The sequence below is a fragment of the Saccopteryx bilineata genome, chromosome 1, assembly GCF_036850765.1.
Source record: "Saccopteryx bilineata isolate mSacBil1 chromosome 1, mSacBil1_pri_phased_curated, whole genome shotgun sequence".
Classification (NCBI taxonomy): domain Eukaryota; kingdom Metazoa; phylum Chordata; class Mammalia; order Chiroptera; family Emballonuridae; genus Saccopteryx; species Saccopteryx bilineata.
This window is the reverse complement of record NC_089490.1, coordinates 154,934,265-154,954,096: the sequence shown is the minus strand read 5'-3', so window position 1 is coordinate 154,954,096 and position 19,832 is coordinate 154,934,265. Positions and strand designations below refer to the sequence as shown.

Genomic DNA, 19,832 nt, shown 5'->3' with positions numbered 1-19,832 from the left:
CTGTGCTTTGGGATAGCTCTAACCATCTGATCTATCTGGCCAGGGCTGCACCCAATTCTTGATCCACAGAACTGTGAGGTTACAGTGAAGTGGTGTTTTAAGCCACTGAGTCTGTGCTAACTTGTTACAAAGCAGTAACTGACTAACACTTACCAAGTAATCGTCTGGCCGGATCCCAAAGAGCTCCCGGAAGTAGCGAAAGGCAACAGGTGCATACGTCTTGAACCTGAAGTCCTGGAAGTGGTGGGCGGGGGTGAGGTTGCTGCCTTCACTGTGCAAGAAGGAGGGAGGAAGGCCTGTGAGGGATGGTGTCTCTCAGTGCTGAGCTCCACAGCCTTCCCTAAGTGGCCAATATAAAAGGCAACTTGAGCCCCCCAGTGGGACCAAGGGTTGTGGCCAGTCACAGGCTGTCTCCCAGTATCCACTCCATTCCTTCATTAGCAACAAAGTCCAGTGTTGCTGAGCACATGGCCACCTGGAATAAGACCACTGGTCAGACTCTTTGGCAGCCAGGTGTGGTCAAATGTCTATACTTGGCCAGTGAGCTGAGAGTGGAACATAAATGATGTGTGTCATTTTGTCGTTGTGTTCTAAAGGAAAGGAGAATGTGCTCCCCTTCCCTTTCTCACTGTTGGTATGTAGAAAGGAGGGCAGGAACTTGGGCAGCCACCTGAAACTGAGTAGAAAAGCTGCATTGAGGATGGCAGAGCAGCCAGAAGGAACCCAGGCCCCACCTGAGCAGCTCTGGGCTGCCTGTCAGTTTTACTGTGTGTGAGAAAGAGAGAAAAACAAACTTCTATCTTTTTTCCGCTATTTAAAAATAACACTACTACACTGGTTCTCTCTGATTCATCAGCAAACTAATATCCTAATGGATACTGAGTCATACCTCAAAGTCAAGTAGACATCAGTAAAGGCCTGTGCTATTTGCAGCAGAGCAGGGAGCTCAGAGACCAGGAGGCTGTTTTGTATGACAACAATATGTCCATCTGGTGAGCTCTGGAGGCACAGGAGCCGGGCCTACCTGGGGAAGAAGATGCTCTCCACAACGTAGAAGTCCTGCATAAGCACGTCGCGCTCTGGCTTGGAGCTCAGGTTGCCCACGGTGTAGCCGATGCCCAGCTGGATGGCTCCTTTCAGGGTGGAAGACGTGGTCTGTGGGGAATTGCAGCCACATCAAGACCTACCCCTGGCCACCACCCCATACCTCGCCCTGGGGCCCCCGGGTATCTACTAGCCCTTATCACAGATTTGCAGGATTCAGGACAGTCACAGCCTACACAACCACACAGCAAAGAAGTGGCTTGGCCAAGACTCCAACACTGCCTTGTGTGACCCCAAGGCCCATTTTTTAATGAAGGTTCTAGAACATTCCAACATCTCAAAATTGCCCTGTTACAGCAGAAGTCTATCCATCATCAGTGTTTTTTTCTGTGTGGGGGAAGCCCAATTTACAGATCCCTAAACTTCATTTCCATAGACCTAGGTTCTTTCTGTCCACTTTCTTTCTTTTCTTTTCTTTTTTTATAAATTTTTACATTGATTTTAGTGAGAGAGGAATGGGGAGGGATGAGGGGAAGGGAGAGAGAAAGAGAGAGGCAGGAACATAGATCTGTTCCTGTATGTGCCCTGACCAGGGACTGACCTGGCGACCTCTGTACTTCAGGACGATGCTCCAACCAACTGAGCTATCCAGCCGAGGCTCTACCCACTTTCTAAGTGATTCACACTGTCACGGCCAGAGAATGACAGTGTGTCTCTGTGCCTGTTTCCCTACCAGTAGCCAGGAATGGAGATGACAGTGCATTAATTCATGTCCAAAGGCTGCCCATGCCTGAGAAGCATTGGTTTGTACTTTGCTCATCACTGTGGTTTACGCTGTCACTGTGCACTCTAAACAGCATGTGCACCACTGAGGAAGGACATCTCAACCCTGTCTCTAATTCTGGGCCTCAGCAACTCTGTTGCAGGTGCAAGTAGCAGGATGGCAGGCAGGAGTTAGCTTCTGCCCTGAGAAGCCCACCTTCCTGTGCAAGGGTCTCGGCTTCCTACACCTCTTCTCCCAAACCCCCTCACTAAGAGGGCCTGTCCTGTCCTCCACACTTAGCTCTTCAAGCTGCTTAAACTGAACACGTTTCTCCAGAGGAGATACACAAATGGCCAACAAGCACTGGAGAAGGTGCTGAACACCGTTAGCTATCAGAAAAATACAAATCAAAACCACAGTGAGATACCACTTCACACATACAAGGATAGTTGTAATCAGAAAGACAAGTGCTGGTGAGGACAGGGAGAAACTGGTGTCCCTTTGCACGACTGGTAGGAACGGAAAATGGGCTAGTACTGTGGGAAACAGTTTGGCAGTTCCTCAAATGGTTATACATAGAGTTTCCATGTGCCCCAGCAATTCCACTGCTAGGTATATGCCCCAAAGAGATAAAAGCAGGTCAAAAACTTATACACAAATTTTGACAGCAGCATAATTCATAATAGCCCCAAAGTGGAAACAACCCAAGTGTTCACTGATAGGTGAATGGATAACCACAATGTGTTCACCCACACACTGGAATATTACTGAGCCATGAAAAGGAGTGCAGCACTGACACTCACTACAACTTGGATGAACCTTGAAAACATGATGCTCAGTGAGAAGCCAGACACAAAAGGCCACACAGTGTGTGACTCCATTTATGTCAGATGTCCAAAGCAGGCACATCCACAGAGACAGGAAGTAGGTTCATGTTTGTCAGGGGCTGGGGGATGGGGTGGAGAGAGTGCCTGCTAATAGAGACAGAGTATGTTTTGGAGAGATGAAAATATTCTAGAATTGACTGTGGCGATGACTGCACAACTCTGAATACTCTAGAAACCATCTAATTGTACATTTCAAGAGGGGGAAATCACACAGTGTGTGTATCCTCTCTCTCAGCAGTACCAGGAAGTATAACTGAGAAAAGCAGGACTAACGGCGGTGGTGGCCAAGCTCCCTGCACACTCCCCTGGCTCGGTGCATCCCACGCTGCCTCACTGCCTCGTCTCAGCCTGTTTCCCGCGGAGAAGAGGGGAACTGTGATTTCCTCTGTCTCTAAGTGAGCCAGTAGGACTGAGAGCTGAGGCCCACCCAGGGCCACCGGCGACTCCTGGAGCCAGGCAAGCCATGTAGCTTGTGCCACCTCTGAGCACATCACTAGGCAGCTTGAGATGACAACATAAAGCAGGGACCTTGGCGTGACTGAGGGTCCTCCTGCACAGAAGGGCTCATGCCAGAAGCATGACCAATGGCCCATGTCTTTCAGTGGACAGGCACTGTGTGTGCATGTGGGGGGCAGATGGGTCCCCAGAACTGCTGAGATTCCCCCTTTACTCCACCCCAGCTGGCTAAGGGCAGAGGAGGAACCTTTTTGTAAGTGGTTTCACCGGACGCATCCACGCCCCGATGGCCCAGCTTCCTCCCATGACCAGGGCCTGGCTGTCCAGTCATCAATGGGGCCTAGGGAAGAGAAAACAGGAAGCATAAGGTCAGCAAGGAGGAGCCACTGAGGCCACAACACTCTAGAAATCCTGGTAAGAGAGGGGCTTAGTCACCGTGCGCAGCTGGAGCACAGGGCTGGGCCATGTGGAGCATATGGGTGGAGGCAGAAAGCTGTGTGGGCATGCTGCATACCCAGTGGGCAATAGCTCACACCCGGAAGGGCCCCCCAGATCCCTGAGAAAGCTGAAACCTAGCAGCCCCGACCACTTGGCACTAATTTTAGGGTCTTCCCCTCGGCACTGCTGACACTAGAGCCAAGTAGTTCTCTGTAGGGCTGTCCTGGGTACTGTGGGGGACTGAGCAACATCGCTAGCCCCCACCTACTCAATGCTAGGTGCAAGTATGACAAGCACAGATGTGCCCAGACTCACCCAGTGTTGTCTGGGGGCAGAGTAGCTCTCTGGGCCAAAATGATTATGAACAGCATCCCATCCCAGGTCCCACTGGCCTGAAAGCAGACCTGGTTCCTAAAGCTCTAGGGGATAGCTATGGCAGGTGTGACATGAGCCATCCCAACAGATTTGTGTGGAACCCACTGCCCTCAAGTGTGATGTCACAAGAGGAGGAGGATGGAAGGGGCCATGGGAGCCTAGACCAGCCAACAGACAGGAACTGAATGACCCTCTGGTGGCTCCACCCATCACTGACACTTAAAAAGTACCCATTTTGGGCCCTGGCTGGTTGGCTCAGTGGTGGAGCATCGGCCTGGCGTGCAGGAGTTCCGGGTTCAATTCCCGGCCAGGGCACACAGGAGAGGCGCCCATCTGCTTCTCTACCCCTCCCCCTCTCCTTCCTCTCTGTCTCTCTCTTCCCCTCCCGCAGCCAAGGCTCCATTGGAGCAAAGTTGGCCCGGGCGCTGAGGATGGTTCCATGGCCTCTGCCTTAGGCTCTAGAATGGCTCTGGTTGCAGCAGAGCAACACCCCAGATGGGCAGAGCATTGCCCCCTGGTGGGCATGCTGGGTGGATCCCGGTCGGGCGCATGTGGGAGTCTGTCTGACTGCCTCCCCATTTCCAACTTCAGAAAAATACAAAAAAAAAAAAGTACCCATTTTGTACCTGCTACCATTCAAAAATCCCATACAGCCCTTCAGGCCACCAGCCTGACCTGCAGTCTGCACATTGGTTCCAGGCGGCCTTCAAATGCTCCTGACCTGCTATCACTCCTCAGCTCAGCTCCCTTGTGTTCTGCACGTTGGCCACCAGGGGGCAGGGGCTCCTCAGGAACCTCTGGTTGCCGCCCCTGCAGCACTGCCCTCACTGGCTCCCCACTGCCCTTGCAGCACCTGGACCTGCCCACCTCCCTCCTACTGCCCTGCAGAGACCCAACAGGTAGATAAAGCCCTCCTTAGAAGTACCCACATGGTAGGTAGCTTCCTGGGATAGGAGACCTAGTTTCAAGGGGACACAGGATACCCATAAGGAACAGCCTCAGGTGTAGGTAAGCCACACCTGGGCTGCTCCCTCTGTAAAACTGGCTCAGACACACCCCTCACAGGCTGCCTTCAGGAGTGACCCCACCTGCACCACCCTAGCTGAGGACAGGCAGCAGGGGCCCATGGGGCAGCGTGGCAGCATTTACACACGAGTGGCCATCACCTGGGAAAGCTCTCTAGGAACGTGGCTGGAAGATGGTGAAGACAGTGGGCTTGCTGACGTGAAGAATGGAAGGGACCCTGTGCTCCTATGTGGGTTGCCTAGGGACACCACGTTAAAGGTGCTGCTAGTCAGGCATTGGTCAGGCACCACCCTCCTGTCAAGACCCCTCCTCCTCAGTAACCAGCTTGTCCTACTTCCCTCCCACCTCTCCAGCCTCCCTTTTCTGGCCTATGCCCTCTTCTTCATTGGCCCTGGGCTCATCCCTCCTGCCCCTGTACCCCTCCCTGAAACTCCAGATGCTGGCAGGGGGATGGGATTTTCACCCATCTCACGTTTGCCATTATTTGGGGCACAGAGAGGCACAGTGGGTTGCCCAAGGCCACAGAGCAGAACCTAAGCAGAGCTGGGCTTCCTCATCTCTCTTCCGAGGAGGCAGGTCAGAGGAGGGCCCTCAGGACACTCACCTCAGTCAGGGCCGTCTTTTTCTGGGCCAAACCTGAAAAAGAGAAGGGAGACTTCAGACTGGGAGCAGGAAACCCAAACTACAGGGCCTATCCCACCCACCTGTGCCTGCCCATGCCAGGGACTCTAAGGGGATTCGGGCCACTGTCACCATGTTCCCTCCCTCACACACAGGCACTTACAACCACTAGGTATCCTGTGTCCCTAAGGAGGGTCACAAGGACCCCTTGTGAAAAGTGGGAGCATGGAGCCTGACCAGGTGGTGGCGCAGTGGATAGAGCGTCGGACTGGGATGTGGAAGGACCCAGGTTCAAGACCCTGAGGTCGCCAGCTTGAGCACGGGCTCATCTGGCTTGAGCAAAGAGCTCACCAGCTTGGACCCAAGGTCGCTGGCTCCAGCAGGGGGTTACTCGGTCTGCTGAAGGCCCACGGTCAAGGCACATGTGAGAAAGCAATCAATGAACAACTAAGAAGTTGCAACGCGCAACGAGAAACTGATGATTGATGCTTCTCATCTCTTTCCATTCCTGTCTGTCTGTCCCTGTCTATCTCTACCTCTGTAAAAAAAAAAAAAAAAAAGTGGGAGCATGGAGACAGGACATGCTGAGACAGCAGGAGGACCGGATGCTAAGCATCCCCAGGCAGGAGCAGCAGAGAGACTACCTCCAACTCTGAGCAACCATTTACCCTGAAGACATTTCCTTGGTGGAAAGAACTGAGTGAATTTGAATTCATAAAGTGCTGTCTTCCTCTGCTGGCAGGAGCAGGGCTTAGCCAGGAGACACTAGGGTCACGAAGAAGTCAGGGGACCTCAAGGTTGAGACTGGGATAGAGCTGTGGGGAAGGGCCGGGGTCCTGGAGAGCTGTGGTCAGCAGGCAGTGGCAGGGAGCCAGACTGGAGCGATGGTGCCAGCTCCACTGGCCCTCTCTGGGGAGCCAGCTCTGGAAAACGAGCCAAGGACCTGGCTTCCTTCACAGCTCCCAGGAGAGCTTCCCTGGCATGAGGGAACTCACAGGGAGAAGGCAGCCGATTTTCCTCCTTCGGGACCATTGCCTCAACCCTAGCTCCCAGCAGGGAGGCCTTAGGCTCACCACTGACCTCTCTGAACCCCAGTGTCCTCAGCAGGAAAGTGGCTTCTACTGAGAATTCTGTTCAGTGAGGGTGGTCAGCAGACATACCCCCTCCCTCAAAAAGACGTCCATGTCCTGACCCCAGAATGGGCTTTGCAGATGGAACTGAGTTAAGGCCCCTGGGATGAGGATGACCCTGGATTGATTCCCTGGGGGAGGGGGGGTCCAGTGTCATCAAGGATTTTTCTTTATTTTTTTTTATTTATTCATTTTAGACAGGAGAGGGAGAGGCAGAGAGAGAGGAGAGACAGAGAGAGAGAAGGGGGAAGGAGCTGGAAGCATCAACTCCCATATGTGCCTTGACCAGGGAAGCCCAGGGTTTCGAACCGGCAACCTCAGCATTTCCAGGTCGACGCTTTATCCACTGCGCCACCACAGGTCAGGCCTCATCAAGGATTTTTATAACAGACAAGAAGGTCAGAGTCAGAGATGGAAGAGGCTGCACTGCCAGCTGAGACTACGGAGGAAGGGGCCACAAGCAAGGACGGAGCACCTCTAGAAGCTAGAAAAGGCTAGAAATGGTTCGCCCTGCAGGAACTAGCCTGCATGTACCTAGATTTACCCAGACTCCTGACCCCAGAACTATCAGAGAATAAATGTGTGTGGTTTTAAACCAAGTTTGTATTGATTTGTTTCAGCTGCAACAGGAAACGCATTCACTGGGTATCAACCTGGGGGGCCGCAAGTGATGACCAGGACAGACTTGGCCCCTGCCTTGAAGGGCCTCCACAGTCGGGTAAGTGCCAGGAGAATGACTTGGGTGTGGATTAGTGAGGGAGGTCTTGGGCTTTAACCCTGAGGGAGATGAGAGTCCTGGGGGACTGCGGGCAGAGGGGCAACTTGGCCCTGACCTAGGTGTTCATAGGTGCCCTCTGGTGGCTGCTTCAGGAATGACAGACTGAGGGAAGAGATGGGGGTGTGGAAGGAGTCAAAGATAGGCAGGGCAAGAGGACTGCCTGGTCTAGCTAGATGGGTGGGTGGTGATGGGGTAGACCAAGGTGGGAGCTGGGGTGGGGTGGAGAAGTGGGAGGATTCTGGAAAAATCTAAAGTTAGGACAGACAAGCTGTGTTCACTGGAGGAGGAGTGAAGAACAGCAAGGAGTCAGAAATGACTAAGGATCTTGACTGGAGCAATTAACAGAGGAAGGAGCTGCCAGCTGAGGTGGGGGATGGGCAGGCACATTATGGCTGGGTTGAGTGTGAGACCCCTATGAGCCCTTCATGTGGAGATGTCCAGGGACAGCTGGACCCCGAATCTGAAGCTTGGGGGAGCCTTGGCCAGGGACGGGACTGTGGTTGTCATAAGAAGGCAGATGTGGCCTGACCAGGCGGTGGCGCAGTGGATAGAGCGTCAGACTGGGATACAAAGGACCCAGGTTTGAGAACCCAAGGTCGCCAGCTTGAGTGCGGGCTCATCTGGTTTGAGCAAAAGCTCACCATCTCGAACCCAAGGTCACTGGCTCCAGCAAGGGGTTACTAGGTCTGCTGAGGGCCCGCGGTCAAGGCACATATGAGAAAGCAATCAATGAACAACTAAGATGTTGCAACGCGCAGTGAAAAACTAATGATTGATGCTTCTCTCCATTCCTATCTGTCTGTCCTTGTCTATCCCTCTCTCTGACTCACTCTCTGTCTCTGTAAAAAAAAAAAAAAGAAGAAGGCAGATGTGTTTGGATCCCCAAGAGTGGGCCAGGCCACCCAGAGGGAGTGCCCCAAGAGAGGCAGACATAGGTGATAGGTCAGGGGTCAATCTCACCAGGCAGACAAGGGACCTGCTCTGTTATAATCAGTGAAAGTTGCACATTGTGAAGATACAAAAAATGCTGAACTGTGTGCTTTAAAATATGAATTTTATGGTATATGAATTATCTCAATTTAAAAAATATATAAAACAAACCCAAGATGCCACAGAGCCACAGGTGCAGCCAGGCCAGCAGAGGAGTGGACTCACATCCTTTCAGCCATAACCACCACCCCAGCCATCACTTTGAATGTCTACCTGTGCATGTGCTGAGACCCCCAGGAGATGGTCCAGATGGGGAAACTGAGGCTGGGTGAGGAGCAACGGGCTGAGGCTAAGGTCATGACTGTGGGGCCCACCAAAGGAGTCCCCTGCTCAGAGAACTAAGCCAGTAGACTGAGTCACCACTCTGTGCCCCCGCAGGGGCAGCTAGACTAGGATACACCAGCCATGTAGGGTCATGCTGGGCCCTGGGTGCCCACTGGCAGATGTTTGAGGCTCCCTGCCTGAGCTTCGTGGCCACAGGGACAACCTGGTTGGCATATTCTCAGGCCTGGCTGGTGGCAAGCAGGGGCCGGAAGGTGCTGAAAAGCTGACATAATATTTTCATTGGCTGCCCAACAGCAGAACAATTAATGTTTTGTGTTTGGGGTGTGGGGAAGGAAGAGGAGAGAAGGCAGGAAGTCAGTGGTAGACCAGGGCGGAACATTCTAGACCTCATGTAGGGGCTCCTGGGACTACAGCCTACCCAGTGGTGGCCAGCTGAGTCTTCTGCAGCTCCAGGCCCTTCACTCCAGGGCTTTTGCTAGAGCAGATCCAACACCAAGGTCCTGGCTTCTTCCCCAAACCACATCTCCTGTCCTCCTGCTGCTCCCCCCCCCCCAAGGAATTTGAATTCTTGTGGGTCTGTGAAGAGAAGTGCAGGGAATGGCACGCACACACACCTCAGGGCCTTGGCATATACCATTCCCTCTGCCCAAAACCCCCTCTCCCAGATCTCCCCAAGGCCGGACCATTGGCCTTCGGTCTCCGCCTAGCCTCCCTTCAGAATGTCCACCCTAGTAACTTCCCTATCCTGTCACTCAGGCTACACTCCCCAGTTTTGCTGTCTGTGTGTCCCCACCTGCTCTCTGAAATTCTTTTTTTTTATTTTTTTTTATTGAAATTCTTTTTCTTAACTTCATTACCTGTCCCACCACAGTGTGGTGCCTGTGAGGGCAGTGACCCTGTCCTTTAGGCCTCCACATGTCTTCAGAAGTGGGGCAGTGGCTCAGAGATGAGCCTGTTGCATGATGTCATGCAGCAGCAGAGGGTGATGGGCACTCCCACCAGCTGGGCAGGCTAGGGACCAATTATCTTTTAAATGAAACACCCCATTTTTTTGAAAAACTAATTTTGAAAAAATTGATTTTAGAAAGAAAGGAAAGAAGAGAGCAAAAGAAAAAGATCGACTTGTCCCACTTATTAATGTAGTCACTAGTTGATTCTTCTATGTGCCCTGACCAGGAATCAAATCAGACAACACTCTAACCAACTGATTTAACTAGCCTGGGTCAAAGAAACTAACGTTTAAAACTAGCCTGGAGGAGGGGAAGAGCCTGACCCTAGAGCTGGGAGAGCAGGCCCTATGTGGCCCTCTCTCCAGGTCAAGACCCACCACTGGGGGCACAGTGCTTTCTGGAGGTCTGGTCCTGCCATTAGCAGAAACCTGTGAATGCTTGCTGACTTCTGACAGATGGAGGGGCAGCTGTGGGCCTCTCCCTTCTGTACATATACAAGCCTCAGCAGGAGCTGCTTCTCTACGTTAGATGTGGAAACCAAGGCAGAGAACACTCCCAAAGTACTGTGGGCCTCCAGGGAGGGGCCCTTAACGTATGTCCTTCAGCACTAGGCTCTACCCTTAGTCTGTCTTGAAAGTGCCACTGCTTCCCAATCCTCTCAACCAGTGGTAGTCAACTTGGTCTCTACTGCCCACTAGTGGGCATTCCAGCTTTCATGGTGGGCGGTAGCAGAGCAACCAAAGTATAAATTAAAAGATAGATTTAACTACAGTAAGTTGTTTTATAAAGATTTATTCTGCCAAACTTAGCGAAAATCTGACATAAAGTACTTGGTAAATAATTATTATTATATGCTTTAACTTGCTGTAACTCTGCTTTATAAATTTTATAAAGTAAAGTTATTTCCCTACTTTATAAATCACCATTACTGTGGAACCAGTGGGCGGTCAGAAAATTTTACTACTAACAGAGATACAAAAGTAGGCAGTAGCCTGACCAGGCAGTGGCGCAGTGGATAGAGCGTTGGACTGGGATGCGGAGGACCCAGGTTCAAGACCCCGAGCTTGCCAGCTTGAGCGCAGGCTCATCAGCTTGGGCCCAAGGTCGCTGGCTCGAGCAAGGGGTCACTCGGTCTACTGTAGCCCCCCAGTCAAGGCACATATGAGAAATCAATCAATGAACAACTAAGGAACTGCAACGAAGAACTGATGTTTCTCATCTCTCTCCCTTCCTGTCTGTCTGTCCCTATCTCTGACTCTCTCTGTCTCTGCCACCAAAAAAAAAAAAAAAAAAGTGGGCGGTAAGTATAAAAAGGTTGACTACCCCTGCGTCTCAATCCTATCATAGCCCACCTGGATGAGCAAATTCTCAGCCCTTGATCCTCCCCAATCTGTCCTCCAGCAGCCACCAGAGGTCGCCTGTGAGCACCTGAGTCAGGTCCCTCAGCTCTGCCAGCAGCCCTCCAGGGCTTCCAGTTTGTAAAGGCACAAGTCTTCCCCTGTCCCACAAACCTCTCCCCAACCTGCCCCCTTCCCTCCCTGCCCTATCTCCTCCCTTTCTCCTTCTCCCTCACTCTGCTCCAGCCACATGGGCCTTCTCCCTGTTCCTCCAACACACCAGGCGTGGTCCTGCTTTGGGGCTTTTGCATGAGCTTTGTATCCCTAGGCTGCTATAATCCTAAAAAACCTGGCCCACAGGAGACATTCAAGAAACCGTGGATGAATGAGTGAATGAATGCATAAATGAATAAATGACTAAACTGGCCCCAGCCTGAAAGGAAAGCCACTGTGGACTCAGCAATCAGACCAAAAGAAAGAATGGGGAAGGAAAGGAGGTATAGACAAAAATAAAAAATAAAAATAAAAAAAAATTAAAATTTAATGAAGAAACAGAAAACACAAGCTGAGCTGATGGAACTGGGGCTCCGCCTTATCAAACTCCCAGTGAGGCAAAAATGAGCGATGGGTGGCAGTTAGTGCCCCGTCCCCACCCTCAAAGGCAGCAGCCTGTCCATCGCAGTGTCTACTGGGCACCAGGCAGGGTGCACTGGGACAGGGCAGAGCCGAGCCTCCGGGGAATGGGGGCCTGACCAATGGTGGGATTCAAATAATTTGACAACCGGTTCTCTGCCCTAATGACCGTTTTAAGTTAAAAAAAACAATATACCAAAAGATAGTTTACTATTTCATGCATTTAACACTTAAAATAAGAACAATAAAAGAGATATACAAGCCTAACCTGTGGTGGTGCAGTGTGTGAAACCACGGTTTCGCCAGTTCGAAACCACGGGCTTGCCTGGTCAAGGCACATATGGGAGTTGATCCTTCCTGCTCCTCTCCCCTTCTCTCTCCCTTCTCTCTCTCTCTCTCAATCTCTCTCTCTCCTCTCCTTCTGATAAAAATGAATAAAATCTAAAAAAAAAAAAGATGCACAAAACTAGACTGTTATAAGAAAGTCTTAAAATATTAACGAAAAATATTAAATAATACCTGACAAAAAACAATAAAACTGCTATTTAGAATATTTCTATATTGCTTCTTGATTGGCGTCCTCACTTGCAATTTTTTTCAACTATGGATAGAATAAACATTTCTACGGGTGCTTAGAATACGCTGTTGCACAGATGAACGTTAAAAGAGTAAGGAATGTAAATTTGTGATTTCCACATTGGGTGGCTGCCCAGGCGCCCACCTTAGAGAGAACCCTGATTATGAGTGCCGTTTTTACAACTGGTTTGCTAAAAAAAAATTAGGTACCAGTTCTGCCGAACGGGTGCGAACCAGCTGAATCCCACCACTGGGCCTGACCTTTTCAAGAAAGGGAGACTCGGATGTGAGGGCGATCTGGCTGCGACATCTGTCACCCCATTGATCACCAGGGTTGATTCGGCTGATCTGGCTGGCTAGGCGGGTGTCCCCTTCCTCCCTCACCGCTCCATGTGCGTTCCTCCCGAAGCTGCGCACTCGGTCGAAGAGGACGACCTTCTTCGGACTGTTATAAGAAAGTCCCCGCTAGAGGAGAGGACTGTTCTTCGGTCAAGGGTATATGAGTAGCTGCGCTCCCCTGCTAGAACCTCCAAACAAGTCTCAAGAAAGGGAGACTCACTGCCTAAGCTCAGAGTGCAAAAGGCCAAGCCCTATGGGTTAGGAAGGAGGCAGCCATCACAGGAGGGTTCTGAGCAGAAGGATGAGTACCTACGGGGCCCAAAATGAGAAAGGACATGAGCCAGCAGGAACCAGGGAGGGGCAGGTGGGACCCAGTGGGGGTCATGCGCAGGGTGATGATAAGGGGAGCCCACCATGCCCCTGTCCTGCAACAGGGTCTCACTCAGCCCCACTGTGGCCTTAGAGAGCAAACATCATGTCCATTTACATCAAGAGACCCTACACAAACTGTGTCACCTGCCCCTCTGAACTTCCCACCCTGTCCTCTCAACCCTCACTATGCTCTTGCCACACTGGAGCTCCTCACTGCTCTTCTAACACACCAAGCCTGGTTCTGCCTCAGGACCTTGGCATGTGTGGTTCCCTCATACCTGAATCGCCCGTTCTAGACCCTTGCAGGGTGCGCTTCCGTGCTTCATCCAAGAGCTAGCTCAAATGTTAGTCATCCCCTCAGAAAGGCTATCTCCCAACCACCTCACCCCAAATAGTACCTCCATGGTCCCTCTCCCACCTTCCTGGCTTTCTCAGTCCTCCTGGCACCGAGCCCATGTGGTACTTGTGTGTGTTGTGTCTCCCCCATAATATGTGGACCAGGTCTGCTTTACCATTTGCCGACAGACACAAGCAAAGTTCTCTGAGAGCAGAGAGGGAATGTCACACTGGAAAGGAGTGGCAGGGGGAAGTGGGATTGTTGGATCTGTGCAGGGTCCATGCTCCAGGGTGAAGCCACAGCCCACAACAACCACCACCTGCAATGGAGCCTGCAAACCTGCAAAGCAGGAACTGGCACAGGGGGCCAGCCACAGGCCCACCTCCATAATTAGCTGGAATGGCTTGGCTAGCCTTTGGGCCCAGCAGCAGAGCTCCAGGAGAGCAGACAGAAGGGGGGCAGGCAGCAGCAGCACAGCAGCACAGCATGGGCACAGCAGGGAGCAGAGCTGAGGTGTTCAGGCCTGAGCCGGACACCACCTGACTTCATGATCTCACTTCACTATCGCATTTTACAGGCAGGAAAATGGATTTGGAGAAATTTAGAAAGTTATCCAAAGGTAAAAAATCAGATGATTACATTTCAGAATCCAGAAAAGCAATCAACAAAATTCAACATTGACTTTATGTTCAAAAACCTATTAAGAAACAGGGAAAAGGAAAAAAAATGGGCCCTGGCTGGTTGGCTCAGTGGTAGAGCATCAGCCCAGTGTGTGGATGTCCTGGGTTCAATTCCTGGTCAGGGCACACAGAAGAAGCGCCCTTCTGCTTCTCCACCCCTCCCTCTCTCGCATCTCTCTCTCTTTCCTCCTCCTCCTACTGCAGTCATTGCTTGTTTGGAAGGAGTTGGCCCTGAGCCCTGAGGATGGCTCCATGGTCTTTGACTCAGGCACTAAGAAGAGCTAGCTTGCTGAGCAACAGAGCCACACCCCAGATGGGCAGAGCTTCACCTCCTAGTGGTCTTGCCAGGTGGATCCCAGTGCATGCAAGTCTGTCTCTGCCTCCCATAAAAATAAAAAATGAGGGCTACAGGAAAAAAAACTGACTTTACCCTGCCCTGTAGTAGTGCAGTGGACAGAACATTAACCTAGAACGCTGAGGTTGCCAGTTTGAAACCCAAGCTTGCCTGGTCAAGGCACATAAGACAAGCAATCAATGAACAACTAAAGTGAAGCAACTATGAGATAATAATTCTCGCTCCACTCCACCCTCTGTAAAAATCAGTATGTGAAATGCAAAAAAAAAAACCCCAAACTGCCTTTACTTAAAAATAAGTACGCCTGACCAGGCGGTGGCACAGTGGATAGAGCATCGGACTGGGATGCAGAGGACCCAGGTTCGAGACCCCGAGGTCGCCAGCTTGAGCATGGGCTCATCTGGTTTGAGCAAAAGCCCATCAGCTTGAACCCAAGGTCACTGGCTCCAGCAAGGGGTTACTTGGTCTGCTGAAGGCCCGCGGTCAAGGCACATATGAGAAAGCAATCAATGAACAACTAAGGTGTTGCAACGTGCAATGAAAAACTAATGATTGATGCTTCTCATCTCTTTCCGTTCCTGTCTGTCCCTGTCTATCCCTCTCTCTGACTCACTGTCTCTGTAAAATATAAATAAATAAATAAAGAATTAAAAAGAAAAAAAGATCAGTGATTGACAGGGGAATCATAGGATGGGTGTCGAGATGAAGAGGTATAGCACAGAACATTTAAAAAAAAAGTACAAAGCAAAAACTCATGGCAAACAAATTCATATCAACCACAGGACAAGGGAGTGGCCGAGAGCTTTTAGAAAACCCAACAGAACCAACTGACTAACGATTAGAACAAAATAGGACACAGCAAGGCGGTAGGCAACTTACCTAAGGTCATGGTGCAGTGAGAAAAGGGGGAGAGCAGGGTTTCTGCCCTTTGCACCTACCCCTACTCTGTATAGGCTGCTGTTTCCTGGTTCCAAGCTAGGGTTAATTTTTATCTGTGAAATGTAGATGCCCTCTCTCATTAAGACACTGATGCTAAAGCCCAACTTCTATTCCTTCCTCATCACGTTGATACCTGCTATGACATAAAATAGGTGTGAATCTGGGGGTCAACCATGTGCTGTGGCAGAAATAAATAATTTTGCCACAAATAAATAAATAAATAAATTTGCAGTATTTCAGACTTTCATCACCCGTATCAGGTTGGGAAAGGCTAAGAATTCTAGAGTTAATCGCTGATCAGAGTAGCTAACATTGCAAAAACATGTTAAAATATATCAAACTCTAGTTAATGATACACACTGAAGTGGAGTGTGTTGAGGTCTGCAATTCTGAAGTGCATCCAAAATATTAGCTGGAAAGAGGGAGGGAGGGATAGAGATAGGGAGGGGGGGTGACCAGAGGAGGAGTGGTGGGAGAGGGGTGGGGGAGAGGGGGGAGGAGAGGGAACAGGAGAGGAAGTAGGAGGGGAGGGGCAGAGGGAGGAGGAGAGGGAGGGATGGGTGAGGTAAGCACAGCAAAATGTCAACTGTAGGTTCCAAGTGGTAAGTAGTGAGTTTCCATTGTTCAATTTTTTCCCCAACTTTTCAGTGCAGTTGTTTTTTTGTGTTTTTTGCTGTGGGGGGATGGACAGACAGGAAGGGAGAGAAATGAGATGCATCAATTCTTCATTATGGCACCTTAGTTGTTCGTTGATTGCTTTCTCATATGTGCCTTGATGGGGGTTGGGGGGCTATAGCCAAGTCAGTGACCTTTGGGCTCAAGCAAGGAACCATGGGGTCATGTCTAGGATCCCACACTCAAGCCAGAGACTCCACACTCAAGCCGGATGAGCCCACACTCAATCTGACAACCTCAGGTTCAAACCTGGGTCCTCAGCATCCCAGGCCAATGCTCCACTGAGCCACTGCCTGGTCAGGTGAAAATTTTCTTAAAATCTTCTTCCTTCAGGCCCTGGCCGGTTGGCTCAGTGGTAGAGTGTCAGCCTGGCGTGCGGGAGTCCCGGGTTCAATTCCCGGCCAGGAGAAGCGCCCATCTGTTTCTCCACCCCTCCCCCTCTCCTTCCTCTCTGTCTCTCTCTTCCCCTCCCGCAGCCAAGGCTCCACTGGAGCAAAGTTGGCCCAGGCACTGAGGATGGCTCCATGGCCTCTGCCTCAGGCGCTAGAATGGCTCTGGTTGCAGTGGAGCAACACCCCAGATGGGCAGAGCATCGCCCCCTGGTGGGCATGCCAGGTGGATCCCGGTCGGGCGCATGCGGGAGTCTGTCTGACTGCCTCCCGTTTCCAACTTCAGAAAAATACAAAAAAAAAAAAGTCTTCCTTCAAGTTAATGGTAAACTGTGAACTGTGATGCTTTTTAAGCTTTGGAGAAACACATTTTTTGAGTAGATTCTGACCAAGGAATGTGAGTGATCACATGTGTAGCAGAGAGCACTACTGGAGCACCAGTGTGCCAGTCTCTGCCACAGAGTTCACACACATAGGCTCATCACATTCCCACTGCAGGACCTTTGCACCTGCTGTGACCTCTATCTACATCTCCACACAGCTAGCTAGCACTTCTCTTCTGTCACTCGGGTCTTAGAGATTCATGCTACCTCCTAGAGAGAACTTTTCTGACCACATGTTCATTCATTCATTCCAAACTCAGTTTTTCCTGGGTGCTGGACCTTCTATTGGGGATAAAATATATGGAGGGGAATTAGCTCTTTTGTCTAAATATAATGTTTAATAACAAAACATTTTAAACACCTAAAAAAGCACAGAATAATATAAGACACCACTATATTACTATATAGGTTAGACAGATCTTTTTTTTTTTCTTTAGAGCAAGACAGAGAGGGACAGACAGGAAGGGAGAGAGATGAGAAGAATCAACTCATTTCGTCACTATAGTTGTTCAACTGATTGCTTTCTTATACATGCCTTGACTGAGGGCTCCAGATGAGCCAGTGACCCCCTTGCTCAAGCCAGCAACCTTGGGTTCAAGCCAGTGATCTTGGGCTTCAAGCCAGTGACCATGGGATCATGTCTGTGATCCCACGCTCAAGATGGCAACCCTGTGCTCAAGCTGGTGAGCCCAGGCTCAAGCTGGCAACCTCAGGGTTTTGAACCTGGGTCCTCAGCATCCCAGGCTGATGCTCCACCACCTGGTCAGGCTAAATTAGACAAATATTTTTTGTTTATCCTTTTATCACGGGTTGGCAAACATCTTCTGTGAGGGGCCAGAGGAGACCTGGTGGAGGCCAGGGTGGAAGGAAGTAATCTGTAGGTGGTTCTCAACTGGAGTAATTCTGCTCCCAGGACACACTGGACAAAGTGTGGGGACATCTGTGGCTGTCAGGACTGGGAGTGTTCCTGGTATCGAGTGGGGGCCGGGGATGCTGCTCAGTACCCTGCAGTGCCCAGGACAGCCCCACACGAGCCAGAGAATGACCTGGCAGGACATTAGCAGTGCTGAGGAGGCCCCTGAAGTAAATGCACCAATGTAAAAATGTAGGCAGACAGGAAGCACGTGGGTGTTTGTTATATTATTCTCTACAATGTTACATGATAAAAATACATTTAATTGTACTATCCTGTCTAGTTTGATCTTTTGTTTGAAGTTTCCTGTAATAAAAAGCTACAACACAGCCTGACTGGGCAGTGGCGCAGTGGATAGAGTGTCGGACTGGGATGCGAAAGACCCAGGTTTGAGACTCCAAGGTCATCAGCTTGAGTGAGGGCTCATCTGGTTTGAGCAAAAGCTCACCAGGTTGAGCCCAAGGTTGCTGGCTTGAGCAAGGGGTTACTCGGTCTGCTGAAGGCCCACGGTCAAGGCACATATGAGAAAGCAATCAATGAACAATTAAGGTGTTGCAACACGCAACGAAAAACTAATGATTGATGCTTCTCATCTCTCCGTTCCTGTCTGTCTGTCCCTGTCTATCCCTCTCTCTGACTCTCTCTCTGTCTCTGTAAAAAAAAAAAAAGAAAGAAAGAAAAAAAAAAGCTACAGCACATACATATTCCCCTTATAGGCTGGTGCCCTATCAACCAGCCATTTCTCCAGCCCTCCTGAAAACCCCAGTAGGTAAGCATCCTGGGATCCATTTCATGGCTGGGGAGACTAAGGCTTAGCGGGCTGGGCAAGTTCAAAGCTGAGGAGCTGCAGGGGGCCCAGAGCCCCCCACCGCACACATACTGGGGATCCTGCAGCCTAAGCTGTCCTATCTTCACAAGCAACCAGCCACTCCCTTCAGAAGCTCACCCTGACCCCCAGGTGGAGCTGCTGCTCCCCAACCTGCTCTAGGCATCTGGCCAAGCATTCTGCAGCCACCTGGTCACCTGTCCCTCAAGGACAGAGTCCCTGGTGGACCTAGTGCTGGCATAGCACAGAACAATGCTGGCTCACTTGTTTGTTGACCGATTTTTGCTCTATCCTGGGTACAGATGTGCCCAGTCGTGTGTGCCCAGTATCTCTGAGACTGGCTGACCTTCTGCAGAGCTTTTGTCACCAGTGGACACTCTGCCCAGTGTCACTCACACCATCACAGCTGGGGGGACTGGTATTCTTACATGGATTTGGACCCTGGGGATGAGGGGAGCCTGCGTCTATTCACACCAGGGCCTTGGGCTCACCACCCAGCCCAGCCCTGGCACTCCCAGCAGTCACCACCTGCCTCTCACTGCCCCAAAGTACTCCTACCTGCCTCTCCCCATGCCCCCAGCCCAGGCTGGCCCAAACTCACCCCTCCAGCTTGATACCCCCTTGGGGGTCTTCCCTCAGGTCCCCCACTGTTCAGGTTCCTTTGCACCCCTAATGCCCTGGGCCCTTCTGCTGTCGGCACCCCTTCCTATTTCCCTCTGTTTGGACACCATGCTATCCTTGGAGCTAGGGTGTAACACTCTCCTGGTCAGCTGGGCCTCTCCCTATGATACTCCACACAGCCATCCTACCTTCAGTGATCTCCTGGCTCCCCTGAGATCTCTGCAGGGAAAGCCTGCTCTTCCTGTCCCCCTCAGTGACCTTGCACCAGGCCCGGGACTGGGCATGGAGCAGACCTCAGAGAGTATCCAATGAGCAAGAAACCTGGAGGGCTGCATGAAAGAAGTTGCAGGAGAGCACCATCAGGGGTCTCAGAGGAAAAATGGAGCTCACCCACTTTTCTCACACACATTCCCTAGAGCTGGTTGTATGGCCAAGGGCTGAATACCCAGCAAGGCCACAGCCTGCAGTGCCTCTGGCCCACCCTGTCTCAAGCAATGCCCATCTCTTTTCTTCTCAGAGGGGGACACTGAAGCTCAGAGAAGCAGTATTAGGATAGTTTGCATGGAATAGAAACCCAACTCATGCTGCTTGAAGAAAAGGTGTATGGAAAGAATATGTATTAATATAACTTAGGTCAGCAAACTGCCCTGCAGACCATACCCGCCCACTGCCTATTTCTATAAAGTTGTGTGTGTAACAGAGACAAAGAGGGAG

At 50.9% G+C, this 19,832-nt stretch overlaps 1 protein-coding gene across 11 annotated transcripts in view; it reads right to left on the bottom strand.

Annotated features, from left to right (window-relative positions):
- Nucleotides 1-19,832, bottom strand: part of PIP5K1C (phosphatidylinositol-4-phosphate 5-kinase type 1 gamma) — a 66,786-nt gene that overhangs the window by 26,165 nt on the left and 20,789 nt on the right. For all 11 annotated transcript variants that reach the window (XR_010731266.1, XR_010731265.1, XM_066276132.1 and 8 more), the window contains exons 2-5: nt 5,594-5,625; nt 3,398-3,490; nt 1,025-1,155; nt 154-271 (exon numbers count right to left, since the gene is read on the bottom strand). Coding sequence is in view for 9 of the 11 variants with exons in the window: in XM_066276132.1 (XP_066132229.1) it covers nt 154-271; nt 1,025-1,155; nt 3,398-3,490; nt 5,594-5,625 (374 nt within the window). In the remaining 2 variants the exon portion in view is untranslated. The remainder of the gene's footprint in view (nt 1-153; nt 272-1,024; nt 1,156-3,397; nt 3,491-5,593; nt 5,626-19,832) is intronic.